General features: G+C 37.7%; 1 protein-coding gene across 3 annotated transcripts in view; it reads left to right on the forward strand.

Moving 5' to 3' along the window:
- Window positions 1-1,503: 1,503 nt before the first annotated feature.
- Window positions 1,504-20,859, forward strand: part of LOC149922562 (acetylcholine receptor subunit alpha-like 1) — an 87,027-nt gene continuing 67,671 nt past the window's right edge. For all 3 annotated transcript variants that reach the window (XM_090162686.1, XM_090162687.1, XM_090162688.1), the window contains exon 1: window positions 1,504-2,123. In XM_090162686.1, the coding sequence (XP_090018812.1) occupies window positions 1,917-2,123 (207 nt within the window). In that variant the 5' untranslated portion in view covers window positions 1,504-1,916. The remainder of the gene's footprint in view (window positions 2,124-20,859) is intronic.

Here is a 20,859-nt window from a genome sequence, read left to right on the forward strand (position 1 = left end):
AACAACGCGTCGAGACAGCACCTTGGCAACGCCCGCGGACTTTAAAATTCCAGTTTCGAGGGTTCTGTTATCTATATATTTAAGCGTTACGCTTTCGCGACCCGAAATAATGAAAACGGGAATTTTAGCGGACGACCCGTTCCGTCCTTTTCCACTAAAACAAAACATTCCACGAAGCTACGAGGCCAAGCCGTAATTCGTAAGGACGCGCGCATGGGTACTGAGACAAAGATTTTAATTTAGACGCGTTGGGCTCGCGTTTCGATAACTCCCGGGAATGGCCGCGCAATTTCGTTACGGGCGACTCCCGTCACGATAAATCAGACCTGACGGCTTCTAATTTTCGGCGAGTTGCCATTAACATTAAAGTCAACGGAGGAAAACAGCCGTGATCCATTAGATTAAAGAATATGACTAAATTGGTCGCGATTAAGAATGTGAGATGAGCTGTTGGACGAAAATGAAATTTGCACCTTACACTTCCTAAAAGATGAGCGAGACGTTAAAACTGTTTGGGGAACGTGATTAATCTCGTAATTTTAGAACGGCTCGCCACTTACGGACAGGTAGAAGCTCCCTTAAAATATATTGGAATTTTAAGGGGACTCCAAGGTTTAACGTACAACCCTAAAAATGGATTTTTCCATTCTAATATAGGTGCCCTTCTAAAGGAGGGACTTTTTTTGGGGGGTTATTGAACCCTCAACTTCGCAGTCACTCGATACGTGTCTTAAAAAAATGGTTGAGTTTCTTAAATTTTGAGAAAATTGTATCTACAATTTTCAGAGTCGTATTTCGACGTATAACGCGTAAGAGACGGCGGTGAACCGATAGGGTCAGTTTTCTTTGTGAATTTCGACAAACGGCGTCGCTAAGAAGGAGAAGACCCTCCCAAAGAATGGAGCTAGTAAAACAAAACGGCGTCTTTGTAAGGAGAGAGCGACAGGGTGCTTTTCTAGCCGTATCAATCTCCGAATTTTCTTTGAAAGGAACCTTCTCTCTATCGCTCGCTCTCTGGCGGGCACAAGCAGTGCCGACGTCCTTTCTGGAACCGACTCACTTTCGGCGTGACCTTTAGCCGTCCAGAAAAGAGGAACGGAGAAGGAGTTCTTTCAGTCCATCCCGCCAGCATCTTCCGTTCCTTCTCTCCCTGTCCGCTCTCTTCCAAAGAGTCCAGAGTTGCGCTTTGTATACGTACGCGTACATTATATCTAGAATCCCGGTTGTTTTTCTCGTCATCCGGCCCGCCGTGGCTCGAATTCGGGCATTTCTAGCGAGCGGCGCCTTCACTGGGGCTTCCGAGAGAGCGCCAAGCATCTTTTCTCTCTCCCCTTTCTCTCTTAGTCCCCTACGATCGATTCTCCATCCCCTTTAAGTCGTTTCTCCCCCCGCACACGCAGTCTCTCATCCCTCCCCGGCATCCCCCTGAAACGCCGACTCTGGCCGATGTACGCTAGATCGGCCTGGCTCCTGTCGCGAAACCCCGGCGTAGTTTCTCTTTCCAAAAATTTTCCAAACCTGGCGCCCAAAAAGCGAGGCCCGCGCGTTGATAGTGTCGCCGATTCGCTCGTCCAGTAGAAGCGACCCCACGAGACCCCCATCCAGAACGCGCCTCCCACCGAGGGGCCCCCGCCGCTACTACTACTACTAGTACTACTACTACTACTTCTACTATTACTAATAGAAAGAGAAACTTTAGGTACGGCCTAAGAAAATAAAGCTTGTAACCGATGATATAAACTTTCTCCTTCCGCGTCCAACTACTCTCCGAGAGCAGCGCTAAAAACATTCCGTGTTTACGAGAAGCGCTCGCTTTTAGTACGATTGTTTGGCGTGTTCGCTCTCGCCGCGGCTGACTGTCTCCTCAGACTGAGTGGGCCGCATCCAGCTGCGGTTTCGAGAGGCGCGCGCCCGAGATGTTGACGCGCTGGCCGAGGCTTGGCCAGATGATCTGGCTCTTGTCATTCCTGCTACTGGTCAATCCGGGCGCGGGCAATCCGGACGCGAAGAGACTCTACGACGACCTGATGAGCAATTACAACCGCCTCATTCGACCAGTGGGCAACAACTCGGACCGGCTGACCGTCAAGATGGGACTCAAGCTCTCGCAGCTCATCGACGTGGTAGGTAACCCTTCATTCGTTCATTTCTCGCCTTTTAACGAGGCCCTTTTCCCGATGAAACAATCGCCTCTAGATTCCCCAGAGAGACCTAAATGAAGCCGGTCTCGAAAAGCCCCCATTCCCATCTAAAGCGCTTTTTCGTCCGCGACTCGCCCTTAAAAAAAGAGCGCCGAGGCTTAACCTGATTCAACCGGTGCTCCGTACCCCCTCCCACGACGTCTGCCCTGTTGAATCAACTGACCTACGCAACAACCTACCTATCTTCATTTCAATTAAGTACTTTCAATTTCATAAATCCAAATATCAATAGATCACTTTTAATTAATAAACAATATATTATTTAGTTCTAGTTTACGTAGATTAAAGCCTAGGCCTAGGCCTTGTACTTAACTTATAAATATAGAACCGCTACATTTTAATAATAACCAAGGTCCCGCGATGTCGCCACTTTACCACCACCGCCTATACAAAAATAATCCCCCGAAAGTCAGTCGAGCATTAAAAGCATCTTCGATTGGGCGGCAGAAGCCCAAGATGAAGGCTTCTGCGCCGACACAATGGGGATATCCCAGAGGCATATTGAAAAGTATATAGGACGGAAGAGCGCACTCTCCTCTACATGTTTGGAGAGAGAGAGAGAGAGAGAGAGAGAGAGAGAGAGAGAGAGAGAGAGAGAGAGAGAGAGAGAGAGAGAGAGAGAGAGAGAGAGCATCCTTCTCCATTCTTAATTTGAAGCTCCTTCAGGCCCCGGGCTAAAAACTCTTCATCAACAACATCGTCCACTTCCTCCTCGTGTCGCACTCAGTCTCTTCTCCATTCTCGCGCCAGATACCCGAAACAGCCGCCGGCCTTAGCCCCCCCCCCTTTCCCCCATTTAAAATAGACCCCCCCTATTCGTTACAGCCCTTATTATCGACAATCAATTTTTGCCTCTCGTGTTCTCTCTCTATTTCTCGACGAAATTAATTTATTTTAATACCCAAACTTTTTCCAATGAGCTTCAAAGAAATGAAAGATCAAAGCTCTTTGGTATTGAAAAATTTCCATTTATTTTTGCACGGTTGAACTTGTTTGGTTTACGGAGAATAAACGACTCAAACTGTTTAAAAAAGCCAAAAGTATTTCTGTAAGTCCTTCGACTTCCCTAAAATGTAAAATCCGTTTATATCTAGAAAATGCGTTACTCACTCTGCGCATGCGCGAAGGTATTGCATAGAGCGGTCATGTATGAAAAACACGATTTGCGTCTACGGTTTTTTGTAGATACCTTTGCACATGCGCAGTTGTTGTTACACCAATTTTCCCCGATAAAGTGATAGGTATAAGAGTGTTCCGGGATTGCTAATTAACACCGAAAGTCTCTATATTAAGTAGTCCAAGGTAAGTATATAATTAGCCTTTTCAGTTTCCACAGAGCCACCTAAGGGCCAACACGAGAATTTAATTATCTCCTCGATTTTCATCTGCTGTTTTTTTAACATGACAACGCGTCGAAGTAGCTAAGGAAGCTTCTCGCGTTAGCCGCTATGTGGCTTTATGTTCATTGAAAAGACGAATTAGGTTCAAAGGTTTGTCTGTTAGTGAAAATAACTACTGGTGTGTTGAGTAGTGAAAAAGGGACGTCAAACGAAAAGAAATATAAGCGCCCCTAACTTAAAAATATGTGACACTTACGTCAAAATTAATTTTGTACTTATGGTGTTACCTACGTCACACTGAAATTATTTTGTTAAGATATTTGAGAATCTACCAACTATTTTGCGGTTCATTAATAATTAAATTCATTAAATCGTTAAAATAAGCATTTAATAAAGTTTCGTGAACCTTATTAAAATTTAAAACGATTTTTTTTTACTGTACACATTTTTTGAAAGATTAAAAAAAGTTCTTACGAGTGATGCTAGATGGGGCCATGCAATTATAAAACTGGAATATTTTCGTAGTAGATCATGATAAGGCAGACTCTTACATTCTCCGTAACTTAAATATCTTCATGGTGTGACAATAATAGAAGAAGTTATTATAAAAATTGTTAATTGGATCTTTTAACCCTACACGAGATACTAAGATAATACCCAAGGTACCACTTGGGCCCAAGTCATCGAGCGACTGTGGTATCAACTACTTCAATCCAGGTGAAGCAAAAGCTTACTACACTAACTATTACCGTTAACCTCTACAAGGTACTATGGAATGGGGAAACCCCTTTAACCAGTGGGAAAGAGGACTTGCAAACTCAACGCAGGAGTGGTTCCGAGTTTTCACTCAGCGCTTCAAGCTGTAATCGAACCAGGCTATTCTTGCTAAGTGGCTAACCACTCCGCCATCCCACATGTTTAAACAGATAAAAGAAATCGACTGGCAAGGGATGCTTATACACGTTTTTTTTTTTATATAATACATATAATTTCAAATAATTCTAAAAAAAATCATTCGATTAAGTCATATTCGTTTATTGCTCTTATTGGTATAATGCAAAAAAAATAACACCACGTAATTGTTCGTCACAGAGTTTATAATCAGCGCGTCAGTACAATATCGTCGATTTTTCTCGGAAGTGTGTCGTAGACCTGCAATTTTTTCAATTATATCGAATATTAAAGAGGTTAAGCCATCGTTCAATACGTGTAAGGGGAAATTGTAGGCGAGAAGTTTGTACACCATACCGCGAGGTCTACACTCAGCTACAAGTTATCATTACTTGTGTTTAAGGGCCGCTTTAGCCTGTCTATTAGCACTGAAACGGAAAGGATTGGCACTAACAAGGAAAGTACCCGAGGTGTTTATTGCCGATTTTGTTCAAAGTCGGACGTAATGTAGACCTATATGAGATATGAAATTTCCTAAAAGGAGACGTTGCACTAGCCATTCGATTTGCCATGGCAAACGAAAATGTTTTTGACCACTTAAAACAAAAATAAGATTTTTTCCTTATTTTACCCCAAAAATGTTCCAATTTACCCAAACTTGATGAAATTTACCTAAATGTGGTCCAAATTACCCATTTCGTGATTTTTATTTAAATTTTCGTAGGAAGGACCCTGTAAAACCGAGAAAATCCCATGCTTTTTTAAATTGAGATTTTTTTTATTTAAGTGGTCAAAAACATTTTTGGTCGCCATGGCAAATGGGATGGATAGTGCAAAGTCTCCTTTTGGGAAATTTCATATCACATATAAGTTTACATTTCGCCCGACTTTGAACAAAATCGGTAATAAACACCTCGGGTACTTTGTGAGTGCCATTTCTAAAATGACCAAACATTTTTAGTGGTACAATACGTTTTAAAATCACGTATTTTTGTCGTTATAGTAGCTTATCGTTTTGGGTGCGTAGCTATCATAAATAATTTTGACAATCTGACATACTTTTGAAACTAGCCTAAATGCCTCAGGAACCCGAATAATTTCCACTTTGTACATACTTATTTTGGCTTGTTATTCCAGATAAATCTCAATTATAAGTTAGTTAGTTTCTAAATATTTCGGCAACATTTGTTACTGTTATTTGAAGTCAATAAAAGGGTAAAATAAATTTGCGGGAACAACTCGCGCGGAGTTGGATGGCGCGATGCCGAAAGCGTATCTGTTCGGGATAAAAGCGATCTCTATTGTGCCAACTTTCAATTTCAATTAAAACAAAACGGGGAAAAAATCAATAAAGAGGATTTTCGCGAAAGACCAAACGACGGCGCGATTCAGGGAGGAATCCGGAGCGAATCGCAGCTCGCCGACCAAATTATCTGCCATTCTAACGGCAATGGGCAGTAGTCCGCGAAGGGAAATACTCGAGAAGAGACTTTAAAAGAAACGAGAGAAAAGACGAGAGGGACTTTGCTCTCCAGAATCGATTGCGGAGGATGGCCGGAGCCAGTAATTCCTCCTTTCAAATCGCGTCGTTCAAGGAAAAAACGAATCCAATTCGCTACTTTCTCGTTCCAATATCAAAGGGTTGTTGAACCCGAAACCCACCAGCGAATTCCTTCATTAATGAGCTCCGAATAGAGAAGACACCGCTTTCTGTTCTCTACTATGAGAATTTACACGATCCAAATTGAAAGTGGTAACTCCTTAATAAGAAAACGGAAACCATTCGAGTTACGAAGAATCGACGCTCAATTTCGCTAGAACAATATAAAATTACAAATGATGGTTTCTATACGGTAATAATTGAATTACATGATTAAGAAAATTTTAATTTTACAAACAAAATATCAATTTATTTCTTTTCTTTAATGTACCTAATTTCATCGGAACACATATAAAAGGTTTTAAATTGTTATTCTATATTAGAAACACACAATTCATCCAGACATATGATTCTAAAAATTCGAGTATGAATCTATATAGTTTGTCTTTAATTAACAAAACACTACTTTAGAAGTCTTCCCCATTTTGAGGGACAACGGTTTGATTATATTTTTCTTGAGCCAAAAGATTTACTTCAATTATTTCTGGCAAACTTGCTTAGGTAAATATGTAGATGTAGGTATCATTTATCGGCTAAAAATTTAATCAAATCATTGTATACAGTAAAATCGTATAGATTATATAAAATATTCATTAATAATATTACTATATTTTCCGAGTATACTCTCTTAACGTAGACTACCATAACTGTATTCATATATATCGACTGAGAATACCAAACAAGAATAAAAGCTGAATTTTTAAAACCAATGAAAAGTTACAGTTGCGAGTCCCACTGAAGAAACGCCGTGTAGACTTTGTAAAGATTATTTTGGGATTATTTCGTCTATTAAATAAATACTATTTAAAAATAATTAAAGAAGGCGCACGCAGATTGTGAATAAGAAACTTAATTTTACAATTTGGTAAGTGTAGGGAGCTGTTAGCTCACGTGGTTTCTAGGGCTTTCCACTACACTCCTACGCAATCTAACCCGCTTTTGTCCCATTGGGTCGGTGCCCATTGGGTCGATTCTCATTCAACCGAATCCCATTCGACCGACATTTTGTTTGCTCACAAGTGAAAGCATTAGACCAGGGCCGGATTAACCAATAGGCCGAATAGGCCTGGGCCTAGGGCACCAAGCCTACAAGGGGCACCAAGAGGGATCGAAAAAAAAATAAAAGTACAAAACTTTAATCATTTGCTTTTCACAAAATATTTTCCGGAGCAATTTTAGTAAATGCGTCCACCCCTATGAACCAAAAACGTTTGATTGTCACATTCTCTGACGGACTGCCGTCTAGCCCCTGACGACATACTAAATCTGGCAGCAAAATGAATTTTCCTTCCATTTCTCAATTATAAATTGAGGAAGCGCCTAGCTAGCTTCGCTCGCTATTGAAAGGGGGCACCAAAATTAACTTGGACCTAGGGCCCCATAAAGTCTTAATCCGGCCCTGCATGAGACCTAACCTAACCTAACTAACCTAAACTAACCTTACCTAACCTAACCTAACCTAACTTAACTTAAAAATATTCTATAAACTTTTTCGAATAAATGGGATTCGACCCAATGGGATTGCAAAATTAGAATTCTATCAATTGGGAAAGTATATTTTTTGAGTCGATCCATTGGGAATTCAACCCAATAGGATTCTATCCAACGGGAATATACCATTTAACCCGGCTTCACGAGTCACTATAGTTGTCTTAGGCCTGTGTGGTTACTTTGGTATTAGCTTAGCTGATTATTATTATTATCAACCATATGCTTATTTTTTAAAGTACTTAATTAACTTAATACCATAGTCTTACAAAAATTTTCATATCTAAGTGTTTATTGCCGAGTTAAGAAAAATATTTGGACAATATATGTGACTAGATATAGAAATATAAAGAAAACTTTGGCGCGAGAGCAAACAACGGAAGATGATTAATATCATAGAATTTCTCTATTCATTCCGTAATGACGGAAAGACAGAGTAGAAATATAAATAATGGGCAAGCGAGCGCTCTCAACTAAGGAAAAAAGACCAAGATGGAATTTGGGTATACCATTAACGAAAGCTATCTCAAAAAAAGAATGACGGATGGGTTTCTCTCCGCCAGAACGACCGGATATGTAAAGGAACGAAGCGACCAATGGCAGGCGAGAAATGTCCGTGAACTTCCCCCCTTCTACCCCCCCCCCCCCCCCCAGCACGCTCTCAAAGTATTTGGAAGCTGGATATCGAAGCTTCAACGACCAGATAAACAATCAATTACCGGCGCCCGAGAAATTACCCTTCAGTTTCTGGATCATAAAAATAACGCATTTTTTATTGTTTTCTCCTTTACGAGTACTCGGGCGGACGTCAAACGAGATCCCTTTAAGAAAACGGCCATTGCTGCCGCACCGATCGTAAAAACACTGGAAACAAAACGGGCAAAGCCACGATACCATTTTTCAGAGCCTGGAAAAACAAAACGTCCAGTCCAGTAGTTGGCCCGGAGGCTATTTCGAGCTCCTCCCGCATCCTCTGCCCGAAAAGAAGAGGAGAAAAAATGATCTCGATACAAGAATCGAGTTGCGAGTAGCCGGGGATGAAAATGCTCGCCTGTGTCGTCTATGAACGGAGCGCTCTGAAGGGAACGCCATATTTCTCCGCTTTTACACCAGGCTGGCCTGATTTACGACTGCAATCAAAGATGATAAAAGAAGTGTCACTAAAACAATGGTGTCGCGAACAGAGAAAATCGCGAATGCTTCCTTAAACAAGCAAATTCTAAATTATCATTAATAGCGTTTGGATTTTAGTAGCTTGCCGCTAAATCTTTTTCTGAGGCATTTTTCCAATGAGATAAATTCGTATAGGAAACATTTTGGTTTCTAAAATTAATTTTTAAAACGAACAATTTTGTATAAAAATAGCTATAATTATATTTGAATAATAATTGAAAATATATTAATTAATTCTTAATAGTTCGAACTCATATCCGCGCTATAGATAGAAACGGCCATAGGTGTTTCCATAAAATAAAACAATATAAAAATTAAAGTATAAAATGTTTGTCTCCACGTCACGAGCTTAAGCTTTTGAGTACTTTATTCACGTGGACTTCAAATTCCTAAATCTTTATCGACTCCAGCGCGTGCTTTTTATCTTCAATAACTTCAGCTAGTTGCGTTGAAAAAACATTTACACTTGACCTCCCATATTTTAACGATACACCTATTGATGAAGCTTTATGATTTATTAATGTATTTACCCTAAAAGTAAGAAAATGATAAAAAATTTACTGCACAGATTTGTTAAACGAAAATGTTTGAATGAAGTTGAAGTTTTTGAACCTATATTCGTATAATGATAAATTTAATAGTAGCTTTAATTTAAGGATGATAAACACTATGTACCAGAAGTTAGTAGTATATCTCTTACGAGAGAAGAATTCATCTGTATGTTCACCATGTACCTACCAAAGCTGCCGTTCACTTTTCAAAATTCATTTCGGCAAAAAACTAACGAACGACTGAAGAAGAGCCTCGGCTCGAAACGTCTTGTATAAAATAAGTTTTATCTTCTAATACCATGCCGTTTTCTCTGAATTAAACATAATTTCTACTAAAAAAATATATCTATATCAAGAATTTATATTTATTGCGATTTAGAGATAACGACTGTGTTGATAGAATTTTTATAGTTTTTACCGCTCTACCTTATTCGTGACTTTATAAATAATGATACTTTCATTTTAATATAATTTTTGCATCTTTTGCTTCTATTTTGATAAGTTTATTTAAAAACTTTCTTGACTTTTTAATTTTTCTGTAGCAGACATTAGCCACCTAGACTCGTTTCGGTCGTGAATTCGTAGCTTGTTCGTAGGATCGTAGGTCCATAAAGCCCCGCCATGAGACAATTTCACGTCACAGGACAACGTGACGTCATGGGCTGACCTATACGCGCTACCATGGCAATGAAAAAAGTTGTGTTGTTAATTATCCGGAAAAATAAAATGCGGAAAAATTTCCAGAAAAATTTGCAAATTGCAAAAAAAAAAAATTGAAACATAAATTACTTTTTAAGGGTTTTTAATTTTTTAAACTTTTTATCGATATAAAATGTTTAAAAACAGTAAACGTAATACAAAACATTAATAGTGTTACATTGTTAATTAGTTTAAAGCTAGTCTAGAGGTTTAGTTTTACTTTTAGATTCGAAAAAATGAGGCGAAAATGCCGCTTTATTTAAATTTGAAAAACAATATTAGACAAATCATGGATTTAAAACTTTTTTTATTTTTATCGGAAAAATGCGGAAAATTTTGGCCTTGGTCATTTTCCGGAAAATTTGCCGACTTACAACACTAGAAAAAAGCCACACCCACGAGCCAGCTACGTATTAGTAAGGAAACTCCTCCCTCCTAATAAAAATCAAATCGGTCATGTATCTAAATTGGTTCCCTACAAGATAAGTCTTCTAACTAGCCCGTCCGCCAAAAACCAAAGGGGGAAAACTAGATATTCATTGTCACCAAGAATGTATATATTTATACTCAGGGAGAATGAATATATCGAGACTATCGCATTTACGGGTCTATACCCGAAAATTGTGACGAAGATAGGCTACATCCATAGCGAGGTAACTTCCTGGCGAGAAGTAACAAAAAATACGTAACTAGGTCAAGACAAGATCGAATCGCGGACCGGCAAGAAAAACGAAAGTGGGATGCGGCGTGAGAACTTTCAATAAAGTTGGCGGGCGGCAAATTGCCAGAGCGATTAGTCCAGCCTGGCTCTCTTTATCGCTTGTAATTAACTTTTCCGGGGGTCAGCCAACAGCGAATCGAAAAGAACGCGCCCCTTTTCCGCGCCAAACAATGGATCTATTTCGGGAGACCATTCTCCAAATTAACGAATAAACGAATTAGCTAAAAGTCATTGCGTGAACGCCCAAACAAACCCAACTCGACGATAACCGCCCTTAAATTCAAATTACACTAATATATTCGAACTCAAATAGCACTTTACACCTAATTCCCACGTGCATTCAAAATATTTTCTTGAAAATTATTTCCTCCTCGTGATCAACCCGAAATTAAAGTGGAACTATAGTATCTCCTATTTTAGAAGAAACATACCGTAGAGTAAAAGGTTTCTACAGACGAACTAAAACGAGTTTTGTTAATGGCGAACCGGTGATGTTTTCAAGGAATTTATGTTTCGTACTGTTTATTGGCGTTATTTTAATTAAATTTCTTATTTAGATTTCTAGTTAAGAAATTTGGTAATTTAAAAAATGTACATTTCCATTTTCCAGTATTTTAATAATTAATATAAGTAGCACTCTATTCCAGAGTCTATAATACTTCTAAATAGTATATTTCAGCGCCACGAGCGACAGAAAAATTAAATATTGTTGATCCACACCAAACACCTGAGGTTATATTCCCTTTAAAGGTTCAGGTTGACAAGAAAGACCTTGAAAAAAAAATGTAATTTAATTTTTGTTTCTATCTATAACCGCTAAAAAGTTACAATCATTTATATTATTTATGTGGCCCCTAAGCGCTAGACTGATCCGCAAAGCTAACTGCAAACTCACGTCGTTTCAAGGCTCGCTGCGGAGACGGGGTGGAGTTGGCGGCTGAGCGGCTGAGCGGCTGAGCGGCTCAGCTTGAGCTCTGAATTTCTTTAAATTGCTCAACGGGCGATCCTAACTCGTACGGGTCTGATAGAAAATAAAAACGATTTTTATTCTTTTGCTGTTACAGATAGTTCTAACCATAATTTAAGTGCATTTATTAGTCAAGTTGAAATTTCGTCTTAAATGCAATGAACCTTTAAATTTCGTGAGTTCCTAGCGGATTTTTTCTTAATAGATGGCACCGTGAAACTACCCACAATTCCAAAGTGCAATTTTAGAGATAAAAGAAGGGAAAGGCTGTCAACTTCGATTTTACTGTTAAGTTAAATGGAACCACGGCTATGGACTGCATTGTTAAGGATTATGAAATTAGTGAATAAGTAGATTAGTCCATTAAGAAAAGGGATAATAAAGCTAAATCTATTTGGTCCGAGTTTCGCGTATTTTGTTTGCTCGAAGACCTATCGGTACGAGCTATTAGTAAGTTTTTATTTTCTTCAAATTTGTTTAGGGTTTAGCTTTATTATCCCTTTTCTTAATGGACTAATCTACTTATTCGCTAATTTTATCATCGATTTTACTGGCCTTAGTTTAATAATAGAAAATAAGAGAAAAATTGGAATTGAACCTATAAGAATAGGATGAGTCTTTTGTAGGAGAATGTTTTAAATATATAATAAAATATTTAGAAGAAGCACCTCATGGAAGCTTTCGACTGTCCAAGCAGTCTTCATCAGGCATACTAAATTCAAACGTTAACAGAAAAACATACCGACATCATAGCTTATTTTTATTTTTTATTTTTTACTAAGGTGCATTGAGATTTTTTATATTAGTTATCTATTATTTGTAATCACGCCATAAAACTTGGCCTCTCCAAAACCCTCCTCTAAATTTAAACCCCCCTCCCCTTTTTTGCTATAAAAACACCTTCAATAAACTTACGTTTAAAATAATCTGACTATGTTTTAAATAGTTTTGAATTTTCTAACGCGTTCTTAGCCAATCGCGGTTTAATTGTAATTAAAAATTACGAATAATAAATATTTCATAAAACCTTTGGGAATATACTTTTGTTTTGAAAATTGACTACCCAATGCCCAGAACAGGCTTCAAAATGACTTTCGAAGACAAGCCCCAGGACCTTAGTTAAGGAAATGGTTCGTTTAGTTTTGGTTTTTACTACATTTACCCAATTTTGCGAATTTTTCTTCCACAGCGTAACAAAATTATGAAACCCACTTGTACCAGTAAATATTGATCTCTTTAAAAAAGATTCCGTTTGAAAGGGCTGTTAATAAAAATTCATAAATTGATTAACTAAATTTCCCGCCAATTTAATTAACTTTTAAGTAAATATCGTAAAATGTGGTTGAATAAACATTGAATTCATTAATTCATTTGGTAAAAAATAAAAATGGCCTAGAAAATTAAAACTGAGTAGGAAAAAACGCTTACGTATTTTAAGATCAACTGAGGAATAGGCGAAACTATAAAGTAAATTTGGTCTTAACCAACTTGTTAAAATGGGAAAACAAAATTACGTAACTACCATATCACAGCCAACTTCTAGTCTTCGATTCGGTAACTCGTGTTCATAGTTGGCCGTGCGACGGTAAAGAAAATAATATTCCTTCTAGATACTGCAGACAGCTAATTAACTTCCACCTTTTATTACAAGATGTTTTAATTAAATATAATAACTAGATAAATTAGATGAATCGATCAAAATTTAAACCGCCATTAGCAAAATAATAAAATGAATAATAGTTCGTAATTCTTAGGAGAGATGGCGTTACCGTTCTGCACACGTGACTACCATCTTTTCAGCGCCCCTGGACTTTATAGTTTCGACTATTGGTAGATTCTTTAGATGAAACAATGATTTAATCGTATCTAGTTGACTACGAAGGTGTCCTGGGTGTGAGATATGATGTGTAGGGACAGTCTGCACACGGTTAATGCCATAGCTCGGTCGAATACACTGCCTTTTCGATCACATGCTTCACTAAACATAAATACAAAATATGTAAATTTAAATGAACAGTGATATTTAATATGATATTATAATTTAAGTTTGGTTCAACAAAAAGGATGCGTACGAAAAAATTTAGATTTCAATATTTGGAGCTAAGCATCAGTTACCGTTTTTAAAAATTTAAAACAGCATAAGTTGGTACACTTTTTGGGGGACCAACGCGCTATATTTTTCGTTTGGTGAACGATTTTTGACTAACAATTTATATAAGACTTTGAAATTCAACCAATGAAATTGAAGCATTTCCGTAACGACACTTTTGAAAGGCTAAGACTAATTCCTAAATTTAATACAAGAAAAATTATAGCAGGCAGACGATAATAAAATATCTAAAATCTCAAATCTTGAGAAAAATTGTCATACCCACAAAAATTAAATCTAAAACCATTTTTGGTGGCAAGATGTAATTAGCGTAGGGTAAACTAACTTAGCACCAATGAAATTAAATAGTTCGAACGGTACTTCACACGGAGCCACCAATATTGAACAACAATATATTTTGTAAATGCTCCTACGAATAGTTTTTAGATATAACTTTTACTTTTCGTTTTCCGCGTCGAAGAAAATCAAGCAAAATAATGGCCACCTTACCTTTCGAATAAAAACAGCTCCCATCATACAAAATAAAAGTCAACGATACGATATAAGCGGATTAATACGGTAGTTTCGCTCTACGAAAAAGAACGAATAGCTCGAATGGCCGGAGGTGATTTTCAGTTCATACCTGTAGAGTTGATCCACCTAATATTCGAGAAAGTAAGAACTGCGAAAAAAGCGATAAGATGGAAGCTGATTGGATTTGATTGGAATATTCTTGGTAGAAGAGCCCCGAGTCTTTCATTGGAAGGAGAATGGCCCGTGCTTATAGTCGTGGTAGTAAAAAGAAAAGCCGGCTTCGTCCAAGCGAAAGGACGAACCGCGATGAAAAATTGATCGGGCTTTGGCGGAGGAGGGGTGGCTGGGAGTTAGCCGCCTTCCTTTTTGGACACAATTTGAGGGAAGATTGGACAAACAAGGGGAAAGCGACTTTTTAGCGTATTTCTTTTTTTCTTTGGGCTTAGCCTTCTACGAGGTAACTCATAAATCTAAACCCTGATTTCCCCACCCATCTTATATAAAGTTTTCAAATAAAAAAATAAAATGGAAATTTCAGGGTGACTGACGTAAAATCAATATAAGTTTGGGAAAGTTTAGCGGGGGAAATCCGACAGTATAAGGGGAAATAAAACGAAGGCTACGCTATACAAATTTCCCCAACCCTAACGAGACTTTTTCCACGAGAAAATTGTCAAATATTGACACTAATCAAACCTCGAGTTTTTACCTTGTATATCACTTATGTGATGTGTTATAAATGTATGAGTTTCGAGTTATATTATACCAGAGCGTCAGTTTTTCTGATATTCCCAAGAACATACTTAGTTATACTGAGAACGTACGAGTGTACCCGTTACGGAGGCCAGAAATACTACCCTAAACGACTTAAATTGGCGATTAAATTTTGCCATTCTGTGATCAATGTCAATTGAAATACTTTATTTCCGCTTTTATTAAGTGTTAAATTTAAGTTTTCGTTAAGGTAAAGGGAAATTTCTATAGGGCCGACTGTTATAACATTCATTTTGCCCATCTAACGGTTGTGATAGTTCGTGCTACTAGGGATGGTTTAATGTATGATCTTAGTTAGTTAGGTTTCAAAAACAACACCCTATAGCTATGAGTAAGTCGTTAAATGAAACTAAACATTGTTTTAATAAAGGAAGTCAACTGAACATTTTTTTAGAAAAGGAAGTCTAATTAACAATTTTTTAGAAAAGGAAGTCTAATTAACAATTTTTTAGAAAAGGAAGTCTAATTAACAATTTTTTAGAAAAGGAAGTCTAATTAACAATTTTTTAGTAAAGGACGTAATCTTAACAAATTTTTAATAAAGGAAGTACACTTAACAATTTTTTAATAAAGGAAGTCAACTTAACAATTTTTTAATAAAGGAAGTCAACTTAAGAATTTTTAATAAAGGAAGTCAACTTAGCATTTTTTTAATAATGGAAGTCAACTTAGCATTTTTTAATAAAGGAAGTCAACTTAGCATTTTTTTTTAATAAAGGAAGTCAACTTAGCATTTTCTTAATAAAGGAAGTCAACTTAACAATTTTTTAATAAAAGAAGTCAACTTAACAATTTTTTAATAAAGGAAGTCAACTTAACACTTTTTTAATAAAAGAAGTCAACTTAGCATTTTTTTAATAAAGGAAGTCAACTTAACAATTTTTTTAATAAAGAAAGTCAACTTAGCATTTTTTTAATAAAGGAAGTCAACTAACAATTTTTTAATAAAGGAAGTCAACTTAACACTATTTTAATAAAGGAAGTCAACTTAACACTTTTTTAATAAAGGAAGTCAACTTAACGCTTTTTTAATAAAAGAAGTCAACTTAACAATTTTTAATAAAGGAAGTCAAATTAGCATTTTTGTAATAAAGGAAGTCAAATTAGCATTTTTGTAATAAAGGAAGTCATCTTAACAATTTTTAATAAAGGAAGTCAACTTAACAATTTTTTAATAAAGGAAGTCAACTAAGCATTTTTTAATAAAGGAAGTCAACTTAGCAATTTTTTTAATAAAGGAAGTCAACTTAAAAATTTTTAATAAAGGAAGTCAACTTAGCATTTTTTTAATAAAGTCAACTTAGCAATTTTTAATAAAGGAAGTCAACTTAACAATTTTTTAATAAACAGAGTAGATCGAACCTGTGTTTACCTACCCGTAAAGACAGTAGACGAATTTAAGCCCTGGGACCAGTTGATTTTACTTCCGTAGGAAAAATCCTACTTCTGATAAAAACCTACAGGTAATGTAACTGCAAGTTTTCTACAAAGACTAACAACTATCCCAAACCGCACTGGTCAATTCTTCATCATAATAAACGAAAAGTAAAATTTTTAAAACACTCTTAAACGCATTAAATTTTGTGAATATTAATTAATGATAATCTCTATAAGTCAAAAGTTAGAAGAATTTATCGATAAAAACCCCGATACGTAAAAGTAACATTGGAAATGTTCACGAATTGGGGGAACTTTAATGGGTAAAATTCAAAAGTCTTAATACAAGCGAGGGCTTATATTTGAGGCGGTAAATGGCGGGAAAGCGGTACTAATTGTATCCGCGGCCTCGTAAAAACGACGAAAAATGGACGAAAGTAATAAACGTTAATTTGAATAGGGTTTAATACTCTCGCCGCTTTCCAGAATCGAGCCAAATAAGGGCCTTAAACATCGCCCGGTCCTAGTTGATACGGCGCCGCCAAAATGGGAAACGCTGTTGGGTAGTTTAAAAGATACATTAAAACTCTGGAAAAATGCCCAACGTCGTTTGGAAGGCCAAATAGGGGGGCACCAGGGCATAGTGCGCTCCCCCTCCCGTAAAGAGTTATCGGCTGAGAGCGAGCGAGCGCTCTGGGATCGGCGCTCGAGCAACTTGGGATCGGATTAATTTCGGCTCGTTAGTCGCTTCTCTTCAGCTCCCCATCTTCATCCCAAAATCCGGCACCCCGACCGCCCTCTATCGGCCGGGCCCCGTTACGAGAAACGCCAAAAAGTACACGTCTATATTTAAGCGGCTCCCGAATCCGCCCGAGTATATCGAAATTTATCTCGTTAGGGCTACTAGCCCTCTCTGGCGCACCCCCGCATCCACGTCGATTCCGCCTCTCTGGAGAGAGGGCGAACCTGGCGGCCAAAAATCGACCCTCATCAGGCGGGCCCCCCTCTTGAGGGAACTGCCGGTGCCGAGGGTGGCCAGAGGAGCCCAATGGAAATCGAATAGGATCAATGGATCGGTTGGGGAGATAAGTCAGCCGGCGAGGAAATGAAAGAGGCTCGAGTAAACGATCGACGGCTTCGTATATAAATTGCGCTTTTTCCCACCAATTGTGTTCTCTTCCTGCCTACCGCCGCGCCACTCTTTATATCTCCCGCCATATACAGGGTGATACGCTGCCCCTTCCATCACACACCCGCGTATCACACCACGCCCGGATATGACGTGCGACGCTCTCCAATATCCATCGTTCAAATGTCCTCTCGCGACGCTACTTTAGTTCACATAACACCTTAATATTAACGGAAGGGACTAAACGCAGTGAAGGTACCCAATTTCATTGGCTCCTGATTACGTCATAGGGCTCACGATTGCTTGATAAAAATACTTTGCGTCGTCAGTCACGCGTATACTTACCCAATTTAACCCTAAGCTTGATTTCACATTTTCTAAAATTAACCAAATTTTCCTAACCTTATTAAACTAGGTCTAACCATCTATTAGCAAATTTCATAGACAAGATGAGGTAATCTGCAAACCGAGGAAAATGGTCCTTTCAATCCTTATGTATTCCCCCAAACTTACAATACAAGAGCGTGGTACGGGATAGCACGGGCTGGTTTAAGGCAGTGATTCTCAAATTGGGCTCGAAGAGAAACCCAGGGCTCCATATAAAATTCCAGTGGATCTATAAGATTTAGAGCTGTACTATGATATAATTAGTTTCGGTAGAAAAAAATTAAATACCGAACTTTTTTTCAAGCGAGGATTCTACGATAAATTTGAAACTGAAATGGGGTTCCGCAAGGTGACAAAGGTTGAAAACCACTGGTCTAAGCCATCACCCTGTATAAGAGTATATTCCCCTTTTCCGCGCGTGTGTAAGTCGAACAGCTTTCGTGGAAAGTGTAGCGTCTGCTGCGAAGGTTGTTGGAGCGATGGTGGTGGCGCGTCACCTCAAGTTTTCAATCAAGAACGGCCAGAGATGGATCTTATCGCGTCAGCCCGCTAGAGAGCGCAAAAAATCTCCAATAGGCAATTTCGACGGCTGATAACATCTCCGAGGACTTAATATAGTTTGATATTTATATATCAAAATGAGGATAAAGAAATAAATATTTTCCCAATAATACCTACTTGAAATTTACTCCCTCAACATAAAACACACATGGAATTGGAATGTAAGGTATTTAGGATTTACCAAAGTATTTCGTCAAAGAGGCCAACGAGCCCTCAAGGGTACAAAGTTTTCAACCTGATAATTTTTACATACTCAAGAGTCTGATAGTTATACAGATTCTCAGGTCTGATAGTTATACAAACTCTCAGGTCTGATAGTTATACAAATTCTCAGGTCTGATAGTTATACAGATTCTCAGGTCTGATAGTTATACAAATTCTCAGGTCTGATAGTTATACAAATTCTCAGGTCTGATAGTTATACAAATTCTCAGGTCTGATAGTTATACAAATTCTCAGGTCTGATAGTTATACAAATTCTCAGGTCTGATAGTTATACAAATTCTCAGGTCTGATAGTTATACAAATTCTCAGGTCTGATAGTTATACAAATTCTCAGGTCGGATAGTTATACAAATTCTCAGGTCTGATAGTTATACAAATTCTCAGGTCTGATAGTTATACAAATTCTCAGGTCTGATAGTTATACAAATTCTCAGGTCTGATAGTTATACAAATTCTCAGGTCTGATAGTTATACAAATTCTCAGGTCTGATAGTTATACAAATTCTCAGGTCTGATAGTTATACAAATTCTCAGGTCTGATAGTTATACAAATTCTCAGGTCTGATAGTTATACAAATTCTCAGGACTGATAGTTATACAAACTTTCAAGTCTGACAAATTCTTCAATTTATTAATTTTGCCAACTTTCTAATCTCATAATTTAAAAAATTTCTGATTTTAATAATTTTGCAAAACTTTCAAGTCTGATAATTTTACAAATTCCTGAATTTATTAATTTTGCCAACTTTCAAATCTGATAATTTAAAAAATTCCTGATTTGAATAATTTCGCACACTTTCAAGATTAATAATTTTACAAATTCCTGAATTTATTAATTTCGCAAAACCTTCAAGTCTGATACTTTTACAAATTATCGAATATATTATTTTTGCCAATTCTCGGGTCTGAAAATCTAAAGAAATTTATATGTAATAATTTAAAAAAATCTCTGTTCGTATCCATTTCCTGAGTGAGTTAATTTTATAAATATTCTAGCTGGATGGTTGAAAACTTTTTCGAATTGGTTAATTTTACAAGTTTCAGAGACTGATAATTTATGTTCGAGCTTTACACATTTTGAAAGCTGGATAAGTTTAAAAAATTTCGGTTATAGGGAATTACAAAATGATCTACAGGGTGTTTCAGAAGTCAGTGCAATAAATTTGAGGTGTTATAGGGGTTGAGTAAAGATGTTTGACTGTCTTTGTCGCGATCGTCTGCGACGAATAGGAAAAGCGCTAGAGAGCGTTAAAGTTTGGCCTAAAAACGCCTAAATGTAAGCTTTCAACGAACATAAGAACCCAGATAGAAAACCGGTTTTAAAGGGGAGTAGGAAAATTTACTACTACTCCTTTAAAACCGTTTTTCTTTCTGGGTTCTTATGTTCGTTGAAAGCTTACATTTAGGCGTTTTTAGGCCAAACTTTAACGCTCTCTAGCGCTTTTCCTATTCGTCGTTGAGGATCGCGACAAAGACAGTCAAACATCTTTACTCAACCCCTATAACACCTCAAATTTATTGCACTGACTTCTGAAACACCCTGTAGTATGCCCAGCACACAGTATAAACATATTATGAAAACTCATCGTTTGCTAACCAAAGAATCTAATTTGTCATTAACCTTTCATTGAATGTACTTAAATAGAAAATAAGAAAATTAGATTTTCACGGAATTTTTTTTACGATGGAAAAACCAAGGGATGAATAGTTCCGCTTATGGGCTGACCACTCTGGGTAATCGGTGTACACTCTTCCCGTAACGAGTACCTAATATCTATGTAATGTGCGTACTTCGAGCAACTTATTTCACAGGCTCTTTGCGTAATCTCGACGTGCTCTTTGCGTAATCTCGGCGTACTCTTCGCGTAACCTCGGCGTACTTTTCGCGTAACCTCGGCGTACTCTTCGCTTAAGACGTACTCTTCGCGTAACCTCGGCGTACTCTTCGCGTAACCTCGGCGTACTTTTCGCGTAACCTCGGCGTACTTTTCGCGTAACCTCTGCGTACTCTTCACATAATTTCCCTCAGTGTTCTCTTGGCGTAACCTCGGCGTACTTTTTGAGTAAACTCTGGGCCTACTATTAACGTAAC

This window comes from Leiobunum rupestre, chromosome 11 (genome assembly GCF_980474605.1).
Source record: "Leiobunum rupestre chromosome 11, qqLeiRupe1.1.hap1, whole genome shotgun sequence".
Classification (NCBI taxonomy): domain Eukaryota; kingdom Metazoa; phylum Arthropoda; class Arachnida; order Opiliones; family Sclerosomatidae; genus Leiobunum; species Leiobunum rupestre.